A 19,172-nucleotide genomic window follows, 5' to 3' on the forward strand; every position below is an offset into this window, starting at 1 on the left:
GCGTCCGATGTGATGCAGCAGAGCCGTCAGACGCAGTGGACGGATTCATCCACGGAGGTAAATACGTTTTTTTACTCACTTCTCCCTTCGTGTTGGTTCAGGATTTGTAATTTTCATTTAAATTTTTTTACTACATCAGCTGGAAAAGCCCCCAGTCGAAGCTCGTCGCCTGACAGCTGTGACGGTGCGCGCACAGATGCGTCCGCACTGACGGACTGCGGTAAATTCATCCTCGAGCTCCTCCTCTGACGGAAACTTTAAATCATTTTGAATGAGATTATGGAACTGCGCGTGCCAGCGTGATGTAGTGTGTAACCGACACGAGGATTAATCTCACGAGAGCTCGTCTAAGCCGCATCCATCCAAGAGGAGACGGTTCCTTCGAGCGGAGGCAGAACGACGCAGCCATTTAGCCTCTATGCGCTCAGCACACGCTCCGTACACGTACAGGAGGTTCGGCTCCTCTGGAAACCCGGACGAACCCCTCGCTTAGGATTCTGACCGTGTTATGCTCGGCTGCGAAACGAACAGTCGACCAGCGAAGAAAAGCGGAGTTCTCTCATTCACATGGGCGACGACGAGGAGCGGTTCTGCGCCTCCTCACGCCGCAGAGGACACGAAGAAAACGGAGATAACGGAGCGTCTCTGGACCCGGACAGGGAGAGGAGGTACGCGGAGCTGTTCGAGCAGCTGGACTTGAATAAAGATGGCAGGGTGGACATCAGTGAGCTGAGGACCGGGCTGGCAGCTCGAGGTTTACACCAAGGAGAGGCTGAGGAGGTGAGGAGGTGTTGTAGGTGCGCACACACGCTGGAGCTGCAGGGAGGAGAGCACCGGTCCGACCTGCAGCAGCAACTAGTGTCCAACAACCACTGCTGAGTACGTCCAGGTACCGAGGGGGTCAAACAAGAGAGCAATCCACTTGGTTGTCAGATGCAACAAAGTTCTCACAAGTTGAAGCACATGGATTCCAAACACCCTGTAGCTAAGAATGGCCGTAATTTAGGTTAATTTTTAATGTTATCTCAAAAATGCAAGTTTAATATTATACTGCAGGGCTTCTCCTGGGGGCCACAGGCCACAGTAAGTACAGCTTGTCCTCCAGTTGACAGGAATTTATTCCACAAAAATGTCTATTAAGCTGGAGGAACTCTGATCTCAAGGAACACAAGTGGTTAAAAAATGATTTTAGTGCAGCATTGGAAGGAGGGGAGGAGAGTGTAGGGTTGGAAAAGGAGGCAGTTACCTGCAGAGGTCACAGTCTGCTTTAACCCTGAGGCTTCAATTTAAAGTAAAGTTACACAGAGGTCCTGAAGGACAAAAATGTCAACAACAATGAGAGAAAAACATTAGATAGTAAGAATATTTTCACTTTCAATGACTTATCTTAAGTTTCTTATTAAAAAACACACACACACACACAAATCTATTATTTTCTATAAAATAAGTCCTAAAGGTATTTTTTTTAAATTATTGCAAGCTGTGTGTGTCAGTGATAACACCAACTTGATTCTGGTGTATTAATTTTTATGCATTGTAATGTTTAAAAATAAAAAATAAATAAAAAGTTACACTTTGAGTTTGCATGTTCTCCCCGTGCAGCGTGGGTTCTCTCTGGGTTCTCCAGCTTCCTCCCACACAGTCCAAAAACATGTTGAGGTTAATTGGTGATTCTAAATTGTCTGTAGGTGTGAATGTGAGTGTGCTTGGTTGTCTGTCTCTAAGTGTAGCCCTGTGATAGACTGGTGACCTGTCCAGGGTGTCCCCTGCCTTCACCCTGAGTCAGCTGGGATAGACTCCAGCCCCCCACGACCCTAGTGAGGATTAAGGGGTGTATAGATGATGGATGGATGGATGGATGGATGGATGGATAGTGGAAAAGAGTAAATGAACAATTTTGAAGCCAAAGTTCCAGAATAAAAGCCCAATAATGGCAGTGGGATCAAAAGTAGTCTTTATAATGGGTTTCAATGGGGGCATTTTTGTCTTTAAGGTTCTGAGTGTAACAGTGTTTTATTGATGTATTTTGGGAGCTGAGGTTAAAATTTCAAAATTCCCCCACAAAATACCCATCTTTACCAAATTGCATGTCAAAAGCATCAACACGGCCAAAATAATCTAAAAATCAAACATTAAACAAACAAAAATGTCCTCATTGGTGCATGAGGGTTAAACCATTGCACCTCTTTTTTTTACTGACTGAAAGAGTGTGACGAGCAGAGTGGGTCCTGACCTCCCTGAGGAGCTGCTGCCGGAGTCGTGAGCCATGTTAAGCATCTGCCATCGCCGCACTGTCGCACCTGACACCCAGTAGTCCCACTACCATCCTGCCTCCTTTTAAAGGGTTCTACCCCATCGTTCAGGCTAAGAGCGAATAGATAGCAACACTATTATCGCATTTATCCGTAGCTTTAGCCACATAAGACTGAATTAATTTACTATTCTGCATTGTCAAATGCAATATAGTGTTTGTACTATTATATGACTGTGAGGTGTGCATCCGTATTGTGCAGTGATCCTCTAAGTACATTTTAAATTCAGCTTTTACTTAATACTCCATCTGTTGTTTATCATCTTGCTTTAGAGCTGTAACTAAACTTTGGTTGCAAGAGTCTTAAATTAGCCAAATCACAACAGTTTTCTTTGTGATGTTGATCGTATGAAGTGATACTATGATGCGGATCTAGATGTCTGTCTCTGGGCTCCTTCTTTCCTCCTTTAAATGCTCTTTTATGTTGTTTTCATTCTGACGTTTGGTGGTTTTGTCCCTAATTGACAGCTTAAACGCTAAATACCTCCAATCTTAAGGTGTTTTTTTCACAGGTTTTCGTGGACTTGTTGCTCTACCTGCACTTGTCAATCAGGAAATAGCATTCAGGAGAAATTCTTAGTCGTCTACTCTTCACAGCTGCAGTACTTTTGGAGCCATAATTAATAAGTGCCATCATGTCTTCAGAATTTTTGTATGGAATTGCTGTTTATTGTTCTCAATCCTTACCATTTTGGTGCTGATGGCTACCTTTGGAGCTGAATTAAATGCCAAAAAGTCCTCGATGCTGGCACACAAAGCTTGTTTTCCTTTGGTGGTGGGTTCATTTCTCTTGTTTTGCACAAAAGGTACATTTGAGATAATCTATCATATTTTCTGGAGCTCACTAGGTAGCGGACTTATGGATATAGGTCACCAGGCAGTTGAATTAATCACCACAAGTCACCTGCTGAAAATGGTGTTACTACCTTCGATTGATGAGAAATGGGCTGAATCAAAAGATCAGTCTAATAATGTAATAATCAAAAAAGACAACATGTGGGTCGTTGTTTGGTCCATTAACCGTGTGAAGACATCGACCTTTGTTTTCAGCCAGAACAGAAGAGACTGAAGCGGGAGGTTTGACTGTCATCGCTCGGTCCGCTTAGAAGCCAATTCAGATTGTGTGGTGATTTTTAAAAGGAATATGTTGCCAGGGCAGAAAAAGAGGATGCTAGATTGTATGCAAGGACCCGGCACCTGGTGCAGACTAATTGACATTAACTTTAACATGTGTGGAGCCACATACCCAATGATTTAACCCCCCAACAGCATACAGCTCTATAACCCCAATAAAACAGGATATGCATGTGTCCTTGTTAGCCAGCGGTTAAAGCGTTAAAGAATAATGGCTTGCTATGGAGGTTTCTGATGCCCTACTTTGGAGGAAACCGGTCGCACCTTTGTTCTCTGCAGAGTTAGCAGCTCAGCGTTAAAATGCTCTGTTGTGCAGTTGACAGGCAGACTTTAAGTCCAAAATACACCTACTATACCCTACATAGCACACTATATAGGGTGTCCGCCATTATGTAGTGCTGTTCCAAGTTACACCCAGTATGGTGCGCTCAAAATATCCCACAATGCAACACGAAGAGTAGCAACGCCGGTGGGCTCTAACTGAGCAATATGTACCATCAAGGAAAGTGCTAACGAGAGTGCAAAGACTTGTTAGACAAATGTGAGTAATTTCCGGTTTAGGTTGTGTTGTTGAATTTGGTTTGTTTCTTATTCCTGAATTTGATGTGTTTGCACTACGCTGCTACAGAACAAATTACAGCTAACGAGCGACGTAATCAATGGTGCCACGATTCGAGTAGTGTCAGAAACGTCACTTTTGCCGAGGTAGTGGTCCACAGATAGGGAGTTAGTGGATGACTTCAGACACAGCCCAAATTTTATAGGTTGGAATCAGAGAATTTAGATTTTTTTTCTTTAAAGAATGACTCAGACCAATTAATCAGTGATGAAAATAGTTGGTGAGTCATTTAATAGTCGACAACTGATATAAATGTCAGGCCTGATTATAACTACAAACATTTCTTTGGTCACATATATTACAAGAAATGTTAAAGTTTCACAAAGACAAACGTTTGCTGTCTCCGCTATGGGTGTTTGTTATGACTGTACAAGCAGCTGTAGACGTTTTTGGCAGAAGATCACTTTTTGGCACAACACAAGTGAGCAAGAAAGAACAGGGTGAAGGAAGAGGGCATGAAAAACTTTAAAATGAGTGTCTGGTTTATTTGATCACACCAGATTTCAACCTTCAAGACTGCTGTCAACAGTCTCAGCAGCATCACTGAACTGCTTTTGCCTGTGAAGCTGCAGCCAAGCTATTGTTCTCCTTAAAGGATGAGGACTGACCTGAATGTTGTATCTAACAGAAAGACGTTGGAATTCCTGATTATGTTAGACCTGGACTGAAGTACGGTCTGATGTATGGGTCAGTCATAGTTGGCTACTCCAGGTTTAGACATTTTCAGCTTAGCCCTTAGGTGTCCATTTAAAAAAGTTTGACAGAGGTCCTTAAAGACAAAAATGTCCACGTCAGAAACATCCATCCTGGGCGCCCGTATAGCTCACCTGGTTGAGCGGGCGACCCATGAACAGGGGCTACAGTCCCCGATGCAGCGGTTGTGAGTTCGAATCCCGCTCACGACCCTTTGCTGCAGGTCTCTCCCTCACTCTTCTCCGCCCTTTCCTGTCTCTCTCCACTGCGCTAAATAAAGGCAAAAGCCTAAAAAAATATATTTAAAAAAAAAAAAAGAAACATCCATCCTTCCATCATCTATACACCGCTTCTCATTAGGGTCATGGGGGGCTGGAGTCTATCCCAGCTGACTCAGGGTGAAGGCAGGGGACACCCTGGACAGGTCACCAGTCTATCACAGGGCTACACTTAGAGACAGACAACCAAGCACACTCACATTCACACCTACAGACAATTTAGAATCACCAATTAACCATTTTTAACCTGTTTTTGATCCTCACCGGGACGCAAACCGGCGACCTTCTAGCTGTGAGGTGACGATGCTAACCACCGCGACCTTGCAGCCCTGTCAAAAACATGTTACATATGAACATAATTTTTTACTTTCAGTGACTTATTTCTTTTATTTACATCAGTTCTCATCATAATCACCAAGCAATCGATTATTTTAACCTTTTAAATGTGAGTTTGTTTACATGATGCCAGTTTTTTTTGTTTATGAAAAACAAACATTTATTTTCTATATAGTTCAAGTGGAAAATATTTTTTTCCGTTATCACATTGATAAACAACAACATATATTCTGATGCCTTATTGTTTTTTTTTTTATTTAAAACTGTTCCACTAGTAGTTCTACTCATGAGAGTATGAATAATAAGAACAAGAAAACAGATAAAAACTTCCACTGTGCACATTTCAGCACTCCAGAGGTGTGGACAGAGAGAGAGACGATGTGTTCTTCAACCATAGAACACTTTACTATTGATAGAAAGAGGGACAGATACTTTTACTAATCCATCTCACTCACTTAGGAACCTTTCTAATCATGCTAAAAACCTTTCCAGTCCGGCCCGCAGTTGAAACACTGCTCAATAAAGTATGAGACCTCTGAGGGCAGCGTGAGAGTGGTGTTACAGTCGGTCCTCTCTGTTACAACCACAGCCGCCAGTGCAGGGTCACTGCCACAGGACAGACACAAAGTGAAACTCGTTCAGGTCCAATCTTTCAACTCCCATCTTACCAAGTTCAACAGGTCCACAGATTGTGTCTGTTTGCACGGCAGCTGATGGTGCAGGCAGTTGGAAAGGCCGCTGCTTAAAGCGACTCCAACAGATATTTGATCAAATATTAAAATGTATAATGGGACAACGTAAAGGGGTCACTTGTGTTTTATGAAAATGATCAGCTGCATCTACGATTAAGAATATTGGACACAATTCCAAATGAATGATGATGTCACTCAGTAAAATCTGCCGTATCAGCATAAATGATGATGCGACTGCTGCTTTTGCAACTTGTTTTCGCTGCTCAAACAAACAAAAATCAGTCATTACAAGTTTAAAGGAAAAGACAAAGATTTAAAGACATAGTCAGGAAAACCAGAACAGCTAATGCAACCAGGCATTTTTGCCAAAGAACTGCCGCTTTTTCATTCTCTGTGAACCCCTGAGATGGTTTTGTGTGAAAATTCGTCTAGATTAGCGGTTGCTGAAACACTCAAAGCAGTTCGTCTGCCACCGACAGCAACGCAGCAATCAAAGTAATTTAAATCACCTTTCTACCTCAGTCTGCTCTGGAACTCGCTGAACTTTCCAAATCGCCCACCTGCCCTTCTGTCTGCATTCCAACCTGGTTTTTAAAAGCTGCACTTGGGACAGCTGGGCCACGAATCTTAACCGTTACTAACTCCTACCTGTCCACCATTACTTTCACCCCTAGTTTTAATTATTTCACTCACTGTATACCTTCTTGCAAAGAACCCATTGACCCATTTCTAAGCTGTCACTTTTATCAGACTGTAGAAAGACTCATCTCTACCCCGCTAATCTTTTTGTTAAGGAATGAATAAATGAAATCTTAAAAGACTTCAGTCTGTGTTCCGCTCCCCACACAGCACTGACGACGCTCTAGTTCCGTTCACCAGTGACCTACTTCTTGCAGCTGATTCTGGCTTGTACTCCATTTTAATCCTTCTTGACCTCAGCTCAGCGTTTGATAGAGTGGATCGTCATATCTTAAAGGCCTTTCACACTGTGCACTGCTTGGGGACGGTGGGGGGGGAACGGGAGTCACAGATTAGTGAACAACATAGGTGGAGCTTTCAAAACTTCCAGCAATGCAACGTCACCATCAAGTGCTTCCTGTTTGTTGCAACCACTTCAACAGAGAAGGTGTATTTGTCCCGTCAGCAATCTGAAGAGTTATGTTAATAGGGGACGTGGTTCTGGGTGATTTCTTGCTCGCCAAACTGGTTCTTCTCTGTAGTGCTTGGAGACACCTCTTGCTTTTGTGCTCCTCTGTTTTGTGAGATCACCCAAGGGTCAACTCTTATTTGTCATTTGTTACCCCTGAGGCAAAGCATGCATAGCCATTACACAGATTTCCATTGTTATGTTGATGACACCCTATTATATATCCCAATAAAGGCCGGTACCATGGGTCCGTCCTGTATTACATCATGCTTTGCTAAGATTAAACATGGGATTTCATAGCTCCAAATCAGTGGTAGCTATAGCTGGTTGCCTTATTTAATAATGTTTATAATCCTAGGTGCTATGACTGTTATCTGTCCTTTAATGCTCAGGTGTCTAGTATGTTGCCGTTGCCCAACTGAGGCAGGTAACCAAGCTCAGGTCATCCCCTTATTCTAAAGACTTCAAAAATGTTCTTGCATGTTTTTATCTCTTCCACATTCGACTATTGCAGGGCACTTTACTCTGGTACCAGCAGGCTAAACCTCTATGGATACACCACACGGCTGCCAGGCTTTTAACACATACTAACAGGAGTGACCACATTACACCAACCGTTGCAGCCCTTCACTGGCTATTGATGACTTTTAAAATTACATTTCTAGTTTTATAGCTTGTTTTAAAACTTTGAATGGTCTGGCTTCTGCCTGTAACAGGAATCTGCTAACTCCCTGTGAGCCTGATTGTTGCTTCAAAACCTCTGGCAAGACCTTGAATTCTCGACTTCTCGCTAAAGGTGGTTGTTGTCTTGGCTGCTCAGCTCTGGAACTCCCTACTTGAGGATCTCAGGCAGGTCATCTTATAACTGTCATTCTTTCAACTCACTTTTATTGAGTAGCTTTTTCTTAAAAGGGTTGCAGTTTTATTATTTTATCTTGTTTGTATCCTAAGTTTTGGTTCCTATTGCTTTGAATGTATTTTTTATTGTTAAGCACTTTGTAACTTTGTTTTGGAAATGTGCTATATAAGTGTATTATTTTAATTAGGGTGATCATTGTTATTACTTTAAATAGCAGCAACATAAAACCGTGCAGTCACGTCCCCAGAGTGAGTCTGTCATTTTAAGTCAATTATCAACCCTTTTACAGGTCAGTGGGTAGTTTGTGTGGCCTGGTTAGAACACCATATACAGACAGGCTGTTCAGGTTTGGAGAGGAATCCAACACTTTGTGGATAAATATTTTAACAATCTGTAACACAAACCTGCCACAGTGTTTGTTGACCTTGGCTGACAACTGGTTTGTCAGTCTGACTCTCATATCACTCGATGTCTAAAAGCAGACTTGAATGGCTTTAAAATCCATCTCCCGTCATTGATTGAACCCCAAAAAATCCTGTCTATGTATCAAAGATACATATTTAAACATTTTTCCCATGAAAAATAATCCCTGCCTTAAAATGCCTAAGATGTAACTCTACACAGCTGCTTCCTTTAGAATATGCACATTTCTGAAGTTCCTGCCTCTCTCTCCACCCACACCTCGAGCAAACCGCTTCACCTACATCTCTGCTCAGACACTGTGAAGCTACGATACACTGTGGCAAGTTGTAACACTGGAGTAGTTCAGCCATACGTGATTCTAGACAATAACAATGACACAGAAAGTCCCACCTTGCAGGATTGGTTCTTTAGCTTTGCTGCTTGAAAACCCCCATGAGACTGATTGATTTATGAGACTTTCACCAGTGCACTGCTGTTTCAAGGTGGAAATGCTCAGCTGTGAAGGCATTAATAGCTTCTTTCACCTATTATGTGTCCTCCAGCATATACGAACATATATACTGTACACAACACGGACACAACAAGGTAGAAAACATGATTTTCATTGTAGTCTTTAAATACAAACTGTAATGGTACATGTCCACATGGATGTTTTTGGACTCTTGATGGGCACATGACTAGGCAGTGTCACGATATAGATGGATGATTGGTGCTCTCTCACAGGAAACCACGACAGGCTTTACCCTCCTTCAACTGTGCAAACACTGACTGCACCTGATCGAATGCTCGTGGGCTCTTTGGATTTCAAACCTGGATTTTCGTTACATTACAAAAACAGTTCAGCAAAATGCGTTTCTGAAAACATCTGAGGCTGTTAATAAATCATGCACTTGTTGAATCTGCTTTCAAGGCTGCCAGAGCCATCAGATGGCAGCTGGACACTCCTGCTTTCCATAAAGTAGCCTCGACCTCAACTTTATGCAAATGAGGAATTGGCAGTGCTACCAGAATGCATTGCGCGAGTGTTTACATAGACAATGAATGGAAAGCTGATGGATGCAGTGGATGTGTACCACTCAATACACAATACAGTCACACAACACTATGGGTTCATGTCTTCTAGACCATTTCGGCAACTTCGCAACCTGTAAATTGGGGATCACCAGACTCTGTACTGGTACCACATTCACACTTTTATGCACTGTGTTTACACATAGTTTTAGTCCATCCATCCATTATCTGTACCGCCCATGCCGCCAAGTCATGAAGTCATACCATTAATTAAATTCAATTCAGTTTGATTTATATCGTGCCAGTTGTTATATTTCTAGGCACTTCACATAGTAAGGTGAACGCATTACACAATTATAAAGAGAAACCCAATGAATCCAAAGTTTCATTCCTAATCCCTTTGAGCAAACACTTGGCAGACACAATATAATTAGTGGGTACGTATTATACAAAGGCCCAACAATATTACACACATTGCAGCATTTTGGTATTTGGCTGAAGGCACTTCTTCAACTTTTTCAGACTCTTCAGAGTTGCTTAGAGGTCGACAAGTGTTCCCAGCAAACCGGTCAGAGTTAATGGTCTGAACACCGCTGTGCTTCATCAAGACGTTGTTATACTTTTTACTTTAAGAGGCTCAGCAGGCCATTTAGATTCCACTGAAGTCTGTTGAAAAGTTTTTAGTATCCAGGTTACAAATGGACAAACAAATGTGACTGACATTGAAGCTGTTTGTTATTGGGCTCAGGCCATCGGTTGAGACTAGGAGAAGTTGAGTAGAAGTAATTCGTGGATTTTGTTCTGTCATCAACTTTGTGTGACGAGTGTAAAAGGATTAGAGCGAAAAATGTGGCATGCACCAGCCAGAACTGGACAAAGGCTGGTAAATAAAGATGCCGTACGTCTTGAACACAAAGCCTCTGGGACTCTCTGGCACCTTTACCCTGTTTTTATGGGATTACAAATACAAAGTTGTGCTAATTTTTCTCTTGCTTTGATTACCTTATAGCTCAAGAGAGTTTTAATCATGTGTATGCATGTTTGCTGAGTGTCCATTTACATTCCTGTGCAACATTTGGTAGTACAGATGAAAATGTCCATCACATTGGTAATAAGCTGGAATACTAAGTCACAACATTCATGTTCATGTCATGGATAGATCTGGCCCATGGGCAAGGGGAGCAGACAGGGGCCCAAGGCCAGCAACTCAGATTCAGTTAAATGCTTGGTATATATATTTTGCATGTCAAGTAGCTTGCGTCGTCCTCTCACAGTGGAGATTCAAATACTTGTAATACATGAAGACTTCAGCTCGTTCCCAGAAGCTCTAAGCGGACATCTAAAAGCTATAAAATGATGGTATTCCTCAGAGTTCTATTTTAGGTTGCACAGCTGTACATGGCTGATCACCCAAGGCCAATGTGGATGGCAGAGAACTCTCACCAGCTGAACCAAGTGGAGCAAGTAATAAAATCTTGGAGTCATCTTGGACGCAACCCTCCGTTTTCAGCCCCACAATAACAGTATAACCAAGGTGGCATTTTATCATTTGAAAATGTTGCCAGATAGTCATCTCTCAAGAAAATACAGGGAAACTTATACATGCAGATTGCATTTTGTATTACTTTCCGATCTGATCACCCTAAATTTTTCCAAGTCAACTGATTCAAAAATCGACAGCAAGGGTGCTAACAAAACCAGAATGAGAGCTCACATGACACCAGTTTTAAAGTCACTGGTTGCCTGTTTCTTTTAGTGGTTTAGAAAGCTCTTAATGGTATTGGTCCTATGTATCCTATGAACCCTCTGGAACCCTCAGGTCTTCTGCTTGTTGTCTTTCTTTTAAACCAAAAGTCAAAATAGAAAGCCATGGTGAGGCAGCATTTTGTTGTAATGACCCATATCTGTGGAACAGCCTTACAGAACAACCGAGGGCAGCAGAGACCTGCTTTTAGTCCGGCTTTTGATTAATTTGATTATTACTATGACTATTTTTAGAACAAATTCCATTCATTGGTTACTCTATTTAGTTAGATATTTTAGTCTATTCAATGTATGATACTACTCAAGTTTTTGTTATTGTTTGCATATTTTATTGCCTTTTTATTATTACTTGTATCTGTAAAGCACTTTGTGTTGTATTTCATTTGTATGAAAAGTGCTTTATAAATAGATTCTCATTAATTATTTTGATGGATAGAAAAGTAATCAGTGCATTAGCGCGGTAAGAATTAGTCTTGTGTTCTGTCTCTGTTTGTCTCTTTGTCCTGTTCAAGAGAGGAGAGATTATGTTTGCAGACAGGTAAGAAGTGGTTTACTTCTTGACCTTCACAGGGGGCACAGTGCTTTGCTCTCCTCACTCTCTGCACCCCCTGACACCACCATCACCTTAATGCCATCTTCACCATCAACACACCGTGACCCCGGCCTGCTCCATCCCATCTTTACCCCCCTCTGTATTTACTTCCTGCTAAATCGGTCTCTCTCTGCATTTACAGATCGTCCTCGAGAGCGACATCAACCACGATGGTTTGCTGGATTTCCAGGAGTTCTCTCAGTACCTGCGTGCTCATGAGAAAAGGCTGAAGCTAATGTTCCACAACTTGGACCGCAACAATGACGGTTTGTGTACACTAAACACTCACAAACATGCACACACACATGTAGATGCACACACACACCAATTCTTTCTCAGTTCCAGCTTCTTGTTTTCCAGCAATGCACACAAAATACACTGAACATCACCTTCACAACAGACCGCTGTTTGTGGCGCTCACATTTTCTGTTATGTTATACAGGGCGAATTGATGTGGGAGAGATCCAGCACTCACTACGCAAGCTTGGAGTGGACGTTACCATGGAGCAGGCCTCCAGAGTACTGCAGAGGTACTGAGTGTGTGTGTGTGTGCAGGCCCTGACAAGCACCAGAGGATAGACTCTGAGCCACGGTTTATTTGAAAGCCAGAGAAAGAATAGCAATTATTAATAACAAACTGCTGAATTTTTGTTAGTACAAAACAACAAAATGACAACAAAAAGAAAAGCCAACGGGGTAAAGTGCTGGATCGAGGGTGTAGTCACTGAATAACAAATACAAGGCCTATGGTGTGGTCATGGGCACACTCTATGGATTTGTTAGAGTTTATCAGGTTCAAAATTTCATGTTATGAACCAAGTTGTAGGTTAAAGTGATATTCTAGCCGGACAGAGGTACAACAAAAAATATCTACCATGCCACTTATGCTCGTTTCAGCCAAATGAAGCAGAAGAAGAAACACATTTTCAGAAACGTTACCCTCCCGATGAAGTCTCATACATCCATTTTGACCCTCTGGTATATATTTGGGATGCAAAATAGGCTACAACGTATGTAAAGATAACCCTTTCCAGACTGTAAACACCGGGTCTTTTCCACATCTGGTCTTAAAACACAACCTGCCATCGTTTTCAGAAGGTTGTACATACAATGACTATCCCGCCTGGTGTCACTGTTTCAAATGGATGAAGCATTGTAGTGCTTCCTTTCTGTTACATCCAATCTGGGTTACCATTAAGACTTTGTAGAACTGGTTTCACAACATCCATATTGCTGACTCATTGGTATAAGGCTGTTATTTATCTCTAATTTACAGTTTTTGATTTGGTAGACGTCAACTTTGGCTGTTTTTTTCCAGATGTCCCTCAGAAGTGGTGATTGGGACACAGAGACTTGTAGGTTTAAGAGATTAAAACATTATCACTACCTGCTTAATAAGTTATCAGTCCTTTGTGTGGCATCAAAACAACTCCAACCCACTGAGGCCTGTACTGTGGTTCACTGTGTTATCTGGTGCCAAGATGTTAGCAGCAACTATAAGTGGTGGACAAATGGTTAAAATGTTCAACTAGTTACTACAAGTGGAATTGCAAACTTGACCAAATTGAATTAGATATTGACAGATCAACTAATTGAAAAAACTCTCTCATTGTCAGCATGGACAGGGATGGCACTATGACCATTGACTGGAATGAATGGCGCGATCACTTCCTCTTCAACCCTCTCCACAACATGGAGGAGATTGTTCACCACTGGAAACACTCCCATGTAAGTCACTCGTTTCCAGTTATGTTAATCTTATAGTTCATGATAATTATGGACCGACAGACTGAATACTGAACCACACTGTGCTCATCCATAGCTTAAATTTCCAAAGATAAATGTAGAGTGCATGGTATTTGATCTGTTTTGCAAATGAGGATACAGACATTAATGCAAAGCTTTGCAGTATAGCACATACGAGTTGGGCTTTTAATTACTCATGTTGTCGTAGATGTTTGACATTGGGGAACATCTGACAGTGCCAGATGAGTTCTCAGAGCGGGAGCGGCGATCCGGCCTGGTGTGGAGGCAGCTGGTTGCTGGAGCCATGGCAGGGGCGGTGTCCCGGACAGGAACCGCTCCTCTGGACCGCCTCAAAGTCTTCCTGCAGGTGGGTTATCAAGGTTATCTCACTGCCTCTCCACTGATACACCTACCTTGCAAGGCAGCTCCAGCTGTCCAGGGTTCAATGGTCGACTTCTCAAGTGGTAACAAACCATCTACCTCATCAGATTACTGATACACAGAGTTAGAAAGTTATAGGCACTAGTGTAGAGGTGAGATTTACTGTTATTCTCCTTCCCACCTGCACACCACTCAGGAGAGGGTATTTAACAGTTATGTACAGTGAATGGGCTGCTAGATATCTGCAGTGCTAACAGCTGTTACAGTTCCATATCAGCTGAGTGAATGTAATGTCGTGGCAGGATCTACCTGTGGCTGTCGTTCAAAGGTTGACTTTGTCCTTCACATGCTGCACTGATGTTAACTTGCACTCAGTCACTAGTAGGTGGTTTGGGTGAGCAACTGGAGCTTTCTCAGCCGAAATATGCTTGAACAGTGTTGAAAGCCATTCAGGCAACAGAGAAGTGACTGATAATGATCAGCAGAACTTTTAGGTCTAAACCTGGATTGATGGCCACTGAGTCTCCATGGCAATACTGGCTTACTGTAAGTGGGTTCAATGACAGTGTGTCACAAGGCTAGATTACAATAGCACTATATAGCTCTGCAGGAACCATTGTGACAATAATACCGTTCACCATTACTTTGCTGGAGAATTCTACAAGATTCAACACTGTTCTCAAAACCAAGAAAAAGGGGTAGCCAGCAGACACACACAGACAAATTCAGCCAAAGATGGTCAGTCTGTAACGGCTACCTCATCACAAATGAGAAAGAGAGATCACACACCTACACGCTGACATTTACAAGCTCCCCAACTTTTTATCTGAGGCAGTGTTTGGACCTACAAAGGAAAACCTCTTCCTTTGCATTCTGTTTTTATCTGCATCTGTACCAGAGTTCTACCTGCCACCCAGCCCAGTAACAGTTTAAGCATAGCACAGGTTATAGTTAGACGACTGACCTGCCAACGTTTGTGTCTCCAGGTGCACGGCTCTACTTCTCGGGGGATTAATCTGTGGTCCGGCCTGAGGGGTATGGTTCAGGAAGGAGGCATCGCTTCACTCTGGAGGGGCAATGGCATCAATGTCCTAAAGATTGCCCCTGAATCTGCTATTAAGTTTATGGCCTATGAACAGGTTGGTGCGCTCCAATCAATTAGTGACAAAGTTGAAATCTGTCCATTAGCCTGCTAAGTGTTTACATAAGCAGAAAAGAAAGAGGAAGTAATTATTTATTTGTGGGACGACCTAATGGTTCTCGGCAATTTTAATGAATTCTGCATTACTTTCATACATAACATGGAAATTAAATACAGTGTGGTGTTGTACGACTGCAGCTCTTCTGTACCCTCCTGACATCTTACATGACTTTCACCTTCTAATATTTGTTACTCTTATTACTACAGATCAAGTGGCTGATCCGGGGTTGTAAAGAAGGTGGCAGTTTAAGGGTACAAGAGAGGTTCATTGCTGGTTCTCTGGCTGGAGCAACTGCCCAGACCATCATCTACCCCATGGAGGTCAGTTTCAAATTTGTGTCATTCCTTTTTATGATTAGTTTCTTTATTGTTTTCCTGTATCTTCCTTCTATGTTACGTAGAGTCCAGACTATATGTTCTGTTTGTGGACAGTTTACACACTTCAGAGTATTAATTTTGAAATAAACTTATGGGTTCTACATCAGTGTACATTGACATCTAGACTCATTGACCACAGTTGGCACCCAAGTATTATTTTGTCTTTTCAGTGGACTAGGAATGTCCAATTGGCACTGGCGCATTGTAGGTTTAGAGATTAATGCCAATGAATTTACAACTAATCAGCCACAATATTACAACGATATGCCAAATATCGCCAAAACAGCTTTGACCCATCAAGGGCAGGACTGCACAGCTTTCTAAAGGTGTCCTGTGGTATCAGGCACCAAGACATTAGCAGCAGACCCTTTAGGTCCAGAAAGTTGTAAGGTGGGTTTTCCAGCACATCCCATGGGCTCTTGATCAGATTGAGGTCTTTGGGAATTTGAAAGGTCAACACCTTCAACTCATATTCCTCAAACCATTCCTGAACAATGTTTGGAGTGTGATAGGGAGCATTATCCTGCTGAAGGAGGCAACTGCCATCAGAGAATACCACTGCCATGAATATGCAATCTGTATGCAGTCTGCAACGTGTAGCACTCACCTAAACGTGCGCATAAATGCAGGACCAAAGGCTTCCAAGTAGAACATTGGCAAGAACATCACACTGTTTCCACCTGCTTGCCTTTTTCCCCTATCAGGATTTACTACTCGTCTGCAGCTATATAGCCCCGTGTGAAGCAAGCTGGGATGCATTGTTTGCTCTGACTCGTTTCTTTCATGGCAGCAAAAAGGTTTCCAGCACTTGTCAATGTCGCTCCACTTAAGTTGCCCATTTTGCCTCCTTCCAACACACTTCCCAAACTGATTGTACACTTGCTGCCCCAGGTATCCCACCACCCATACTCATCAGTTTTAGTGTTGTGACTGATCAGTGTATATAGTGCTTTCCTGCTTATGTGGAGCTTTGTGCTTTTAAACAATGCACAATTGGGGCCAGTGTCATTATACATACAGCAGTAGAATTTTTACTGCTGCTGCTGAGAGGAAAGGGGTTAATTTAGGCATCTGTAGGTTTTCAGAGCATGTCCACCTGGGGACTCCTTGGGTTTTCTTAGACAAAGGTAAAGGATGTGGGTGAGTATAGGAATGTCTGGAAAAACCTGTTTAGCCGGCTGCTACTACAAACTACACCAAGATCAGCAGCAGACCATGACCTTTTGATGCTATTTTTGTTCCTATTAAATGGCACGAAGACTGGTTCTGTTTCCTTTGTCCCACTGAAGAACCTCCTATAACTCCCCATTAAATTCTTTTAACTCCTTCTTCTCTTGCCCCCCTTGGCTGGGTAGGTGCTGAAAACTCGTCTTACATTAAGAAAGACGGGACAATACTCAGGTATGGCTGATTGTGCGAAACAGATCCTGAAGACGGAGGGCGTCCGAGCTTTTTATCGAGGCTACCTACCAAATACATTGGGCATCATTCCCTACGCTGGCATCGACCTGGCTGTGTATGAGGTATGTATGCATTCGTATTTACTGTGAGTGTGTATGTGCATGTGTGCAGTACACAACAGAGGTGAGTACAGCCCTGTGTAAAATCACTTAAACTGTCAAATAATTCAAAATTGTATCACCTTACAGTCATTGTGTTATTTCTAAGTTGAACAAAAACTATTTGCTGTTGTGAAAATTTACAAATGGTTTAGTTTTACTACATGAAAGTACAGGCCCTGCAGTAGGAAATGCATGAAATAAATCAGTCAATCATCCATCCATCCATCATCTATACACCGCTTAATCCTCATTAGGGTTGCGGGGGGGCTGGAGTCTATCCCAGCTGACTTAGGGCGAAGGCAGGGGACCAGTCTATCGCAGGGCTACAACATGCAACCTCCACTCAGAAAGATCCCGGGTGTCCTCACCAGGACACGAACCTGCGACCTTCTAGCTGTGAGGCAACAGTGCTCACCACTGCTCCACCTTGCAGCCCCAGTCAATCATTAAATGTTTAATTTCTAAGATATAAGTATAAATATTTTTCAGTATTTTGTATGTTCAGTTTTATTTTTGCTGATAAACTCAATCCTCCTCAGCGATGAGGAAACCACTGTTGCATAAACTTCTGGAGAGATGTTCGGTCATCCTTCAGAGTCAGTTTTTCAGCTGCTCTTTGCTTGAGGGGTTGTGCTGCTTTATGCTTTTCTTTAAAACATCTTAAAGGTGTTTGTTTTTTGGGGGGGGATCAAAGTCAGGTGACATACTTGCCCAGCTCATAGTTTTCAGTATTTCGTCTTTAGAAACATCTTATGTGTGCTTTAGATCATTACCATGCTGGAATATTTTCTCTTCCGCCAAGTCTCTGCTGACTGGGAGTCACATCGTCAGCCTGTATTTTTGCATATCCACAGACACTGGCTATGCCACCAATAAATGCCATCTCCTCAACACCTTCTGTACTCATACAGTTCCATATCATCACACGTCCACCTCCGTGCTTCACTATCAGGACCGTGCATTCACTGTGGACTCTAAACCTCCTGTTTACTGCACGTTTATTGACTCCCGTTTGTTTTCTCTGTCTTACTCTCTTTCCTCCTTTGTCACTACTCATGCTTGAAGACTCTTAAGAACGCCTGGCTCCAGAGGTACTGTGTAAATTCTGCAGACCCAGGAGTTCTGGTCCTGCTCGGCTGTGGTACTGTCTCCAGCACCTGTGGCCAGCTGGCATCTTATCCCCTCGCTCTCATACGGACACGCATGCAGGCACAAGGTGAGACATACTTTAGATCCGGTCACTAGAGATGTACGGATCCATTGGAATGATCAGCAATTGATCTGCATCATATTCCTGTAACTTCTTCTTTCAGCCATCACTGAGGGTAAACCCAAGCTCACCATGGTGGGCCAGTTCAAATACATCATATCTCATGAAGGCGTTCCGGGCCTTTACCGAGGCATCACCCCCAACTTTCTGAAAGTCATTCCTGCAGTCAGCATCTCATATGTGGTCTACGAGCACATGAAGAAGGTCCTCGGGGTGGGCTACTAGACTGAGACAACGAAGAGCGACAAAGGGAAACGAACATTGCGCTTGAGGGAAGAAGCAGAAGAGGAAGACGATAACGCTCCTCAGACCTCTGAAGAAAAGAAGCAGAAGTCTAGGAAGAGGAGAGGGGTCATTTCTCCGATGTTGTGTACTGCACCTCCTGTTGGTACAGACAGGTTCAAGCTTGTGTAACTTATGGGTTGTGCGTCAGAAGGTCACTTGTGGAAGTCAGAGAAGAGAATGATGGGTTCTCTGACACTATTATGCCACACACATACAAGCAGTGCAACTCCCAGTCCATTTGTAGTGTAACTAACATTTTGAATCGATCCAAAGGACACAGGCAGACATGAATGTTGATATCACTGATAATGTTTGATGGAGGGTCACATAATGCGAGATACCAAGGTTCAGATTCAACCAACATCTTACAGAACAAGAAAGTACTGCGTAAAGTATATAAAACACAAGGCTATGGCATGCCGTTTTAACATTTAATAGCTGAGTCTGACTGTCTTGTATTAAAATCTCTGCTACCAACAACTGGACTAGT

General features: G+C 42.7%; 1 protein-coding gene across 1 annotated transcript; it reads left to right on the forward strand.

Annotated features, from left to right (window-relative positions):
* The first annotated feature begins 567 nt into the window (after nt 1-567).
* Nucleotides 568-18,622, forward strand: slc25a23b (solute carrier family 25 member 23b). Its single transcript, XM_008293287.1, has 10 exons — nt 568-780; nt 12,002-12,125; nt 12,302-12,389; nt 13,476-13,587; nt 13,814-13,972; nt 14,973-15,125; nt 15,395-15,508; nt 16,921-17,088; nt 18,193-18,343; nt 18,441-18,622. Exons 1-10 carry the CDS (start codon nt 568-570, stop codon nt 18,620-18,622), a joined length of 1,464 nt encoding a protein of 487 aa, XP_008291509.1.
* The last annotated feature ends 550 nt before the right edge of the window (nt 18,623-19,172 follow it).

This window comes from Stegastes partitus, unplaced genomic scaffold (genome assembly GCF_000690725.1).
Source record: "Stegastes partitus isolate 25-593 unplaced genomic scaffold, Stegastes_partitus-1.0.2 Scaffold869, whole genome shotgun sequence".
In the NCBI taxonomy this organism is placed as follows: Eukaryota; Metazoa; Chordata; class Actinopteri; family Pomacentridae; genus Stegastes; species Stegastes partitus.

Bases quoted from the DNA above. Each gene is read 5' to 3' on its own strand.
- slc25a23b (XM_008293287.1), top strand. From the start codon at position 568: ATGGGCGACGACGAGGAGCGGTTCTGCGCCTCCTCACGCCGCAGAGGA. The intron at 12,126-12,301 runs GTTTGTGTACAC...TATGTTATACAG, and splicing joins CTTGGACCGCAACAATGACG to GGCGAATTGATGTGGGAGAG. The intron at 13,973-14,972 runs GTGGGTTATCAA...TTGTGTCTCCAG, and splicing joins GCCTCAAAGTCTTCCTGCAG to GTGCACGGCTCTACTTCTCG.